This window comes from Acanthochromis polyacanthus, chromosome 9 (assembly GCF_021347895.1).
Source record: "Acanthochromis polyacanthus isolate Apoly-LR-REF ecotype Palm Island chromosome 9, KAUST_Apoly_ChrSc, whole genome shotgun sequence".
In the NCBI taxonomy this organism is placed as follows: domain Eukaryota; kingdom Metazoa; phylum Chordata; class Actinopteri; family Pomacentridae; genus Acanthochromis; species Acanthochromis polyacanthus.
Window position 1 is genome coordinate 20,009,912 of NC_067121.1, and position 3,416 is coordinate 20,013,327.

Sequence of the window (3,416 nt, forward strand, 5' to 3'; positions counted from 1 at the left end):
TTGGTAAAAAGGTGGAGGGCACATATAAAATGTGTAGTATGTCTTACACTGTTCATCTGATTTGGATATAAATACTCTCAATTTAAAGCTGAAAGTCTGCACGTAAAGCACATCTTGATTGTTTCATTTCAAATCCATTGTGGTGGAGCACAGAGCCCAAACGCTGGAAATTGTGTCAATGTCAAAATATTTATGGATTTAACAGTAAAGATTGACCTTTAGTGCATACTGTGTTAACACTTGTAATCTTTAATTGTTAAAAGTCTTCCATTTCTTGGTTACTGTTTCTTTCTTTTTCTAGTATCTAACCTATTGTTTTTAATTTTTGTTTATATTTTTTATGATTGTTCAGTTGGTTACAGTAAAAACTCCAAACTATACTCCTGAATTAGTTTTATTGCTGCCATAGAACAACACATTACACTTCATACAATCACATTTCGTTTCCAATACAGAATAAGAAACCGTTATTTACCTCTCAAAGCAATGCAGTGCACTGTTATTCCGGTGTTTCTGTAAATACTGAGGTCAAAGTAAAGCGTGTTTTATAAAGTGTAGGCACAAGTGTGTTTAAGTCAAGTAATTGTGATGAGAAGTTCAACGTCTCTCTCAGAACACTTTGCATCCGGGGCTGGAAAACTGTCTGGCCTACAAAAAGCCAGTCTTGATATCTGCCCGTGCAGCATCTTATTTATTCTTCTCCTCCAGACCACTCTCGGCTCTGAGGGCCTGGCTGCTGGCAGAGATGAAGTTGACCCAGTGCTGAAGGTCCTCTGGAAACTCAGGGCACTCCACCTGCAGGGAGGAAACCACAAATCCAATGTCCTTCAGTTGTCACACAATCTATTCCTACTAATGTACAATTTGCATTTGTGTTAAAATTCCCTCCTTCCTTACCTTTCTTTTGCACAGGTGCTGCATGATCTTGTCCGGGCTGCTGCGTATCACACTCTGCTTGCAGTACATGACAGCACACACCAACCCGTCTTTTGTTGAAACAAATCTCTGCTCCAGGAAGAAGGCTTTGTCATCCCAAGTGACGATCCGACTCCGCAGCTCGTAGCCCTCCCCTATACACAGAGCCCTGCGGTAACGAATGGTGGTGGCCCCGACGACCATTGACGCTCCGAGGGCTCGCAGCGCCTTGAACACGCCGTTACGGGTGTAGAGAGAGAAGCGGGCGAAGTCACACTCTCTGAGGTACCGAGCATTGTTCATGTGGCACATGTCGATGTCATGGGAAGTGACCCGGCCCGTTAGGATCTGCTCTGCTGTGATGTCCCATACTGGAGGCTGAAACCAGGCCCGCAGGATCACCATGGCAGCTCGCAGGAAGTACCACACATCTAGACAGCAGAAGAGAGCCAGCAGGACGGCGAGCACCCACAGCACCCACCACATCTCTCTGGGGAAAGGACATACACAAGCAGTGGGGTTAATGTGATTTGCAAGCATGATGTTATTAAAGGATTTAAGTTAGTCCCAACAAATCCTATTAAAAAAAATAAAACAATAATTGACTGATCCTACTAACAAGCAGTACTCATGTAACCAAAGGCAGACAGCTTGCTCATTTGTGCCACAGACCTGTAATTTTTTATTAAAAAGAAATAAGACTCACTTCCTTGGCAGAGTAAAAACAGAGTAAAAGTGTAGATGAGCTCCTCAGACACTTCTGGTTGAAAATGTGGCTCATTCAGGGAGCTAATATGTTTAAGAAGTTGTATTATTTATGAAACAAATCTGGAAAATTCTGTCAGGTTTGGGCTCTTCTTTTTAACATACATGACAACAGTGTCTTGTGTCCTCCGAGGCAACATCTGAGCTCGAGTTAATACTCTTAATCACTAGTTTGCTCTGCTGTATGTGTTGAAAGTCAAAATTTCTGGTGACACTCAAATCCCTGTACCTGCTTGAAGCTGGCACACTTTGTGGGATTTTCATTTCAGGTTTCAGACAAAAGTAAAGTATAATTTTAACCTCATAACAGCTGTCCTGTCCTGATTTAAACATCTAAACCCCAAAATCAGCTAGTGGGTTTAAAAGGCATGTTGTCTTCTAACAAACAAAGAAAATGACAGCATTTATCACAGCTACAATCCGTAAAAACAGAATGAATAATCAGATTTCCAAAGTTCCGACAGTCAATGAACTAATCATGTATGTGGGGAAGAAATATAATCTTAAAACTCAGATATTTTATCAGAATCATTTTACTCTGCATGTCTCAAAATAAGTAAAAAAAATAAAGCATGCAACAGATCCTGTGAATTCTTCATTTTACTGTAAAATACTAGACATTCCTTGGTGCAACTGAAGAGCCATGCCTGTAACCAACATTTTTTTTTTTTTTTTACTTTACCAGAACTGCAAATGTTGTACATGGTCACTCCAGGATTTTTCTATTTTTGCCATATAAATAATCAAACTAATTATTTTTTTCTGATTTGTGGTATTCTAACGTTGTCATCAACAAAAAAAGTTTTCTCTGCCTCTTGCCATGACTGTGCTGCTTCCACAGAAGTGCAGGACTTCATACTGCAGAAAAAAGTAAGATCACTGCAAGAAGGAAAAACCACCTCGATATCGCTGTGGATTCAGAGTTGATGTATTTGATCCTGGGTGTGCGTGTGTGCTGTGTCCATTTCTAATTTTAGTATTAGTAGAAATAGTAATTTTGCCATAGTTTGGAATTTCTGACATACAGTTTCTTTACAGACAGAAGGTTCAGTGTGACTCAGTTGTACTCTGAGATTCCAGATTTCAGAACACTTGTGAACTGATTTACCACAGCGTAAGAGCGCAAACAGGTTTAGCAGGAAAGGCAGGCTGCTCAGTGGACATGCAACTTGGAGTAAATTAAAAAAAAAAACAGCTTTGAATGTAGATATTTTAATGTTATCGCAATGTATGTTTACACTCTCAGTGTTTGTTGTTACCCAGCCTATGGTTAATCTTAGCTTACTTCATTGTAAGTCATTAAAAGAATTGTAGATCCTAACGTGACACTGATTTTGAAGCACGGCTAGCTAACGTTACTAGTAACGCTCACAGGTCTGAAGTAACACCACTTGTCAATGTACAAGCGAAGCTTTCATTGTAACTTTACAGCGAACAGAAACAGTAAAATACCTATAACTTTATCGACTAAGGCAGAATTACACTCACCTGCTCGTCCTCCTTCCACTTAATTTGCAGAGTCGACACAAAAAGAGTCAAGTTGAAAGTTATACTGCACACGTACGTACTTACGTACGTACACAGCCTTCAAAATAAAGGCAGATAGGTGCAAGTGGCTTAACGTTCAGTCGGCGAGAAGGAGCGTTAACCTGAAACCAGACGACTTATCTGTATAAGAAACAATTATTAATCTTATAAAATGACACCCAGATCGTAAATAAATACACTTCACATGA

The 3,416-nt window shown here is 39.9% G+C and overlaps 1 protein-coding gene across 1 annotated transcript; it reads right to left on the reverse strand.

The window, feature by feature from the left end:
• Nucleotides 1–376: 376 nt before the first annotated feature.
• Nucleotides 377–3,251, reverse strand: them6 (thioesterase superfamily member 6). The gene is made up of 3 exons (XM_022191168.2): nucleotides 3,169–3,251; nucleotides 898–1,405; nucleotides 377–795 (listed from the first exon to the last, which is right to left on the reverse strand). Exons 2-3 carry the CDS (start codon nucleotides 1,399–1,401, stop codon nucleotides 688–690), a joined length of 612 nt encoding a protein of 203 aa, XP_022046860.1. The 5' UTR covers nucleotides 1,402–1,405; nucleotides 3,169–3,251; the 3' UTR covers nucleotides 377–687.
• Between the last annotated feature and the right edge of the window lie 165 nt (nucleotides 3,252–3,416).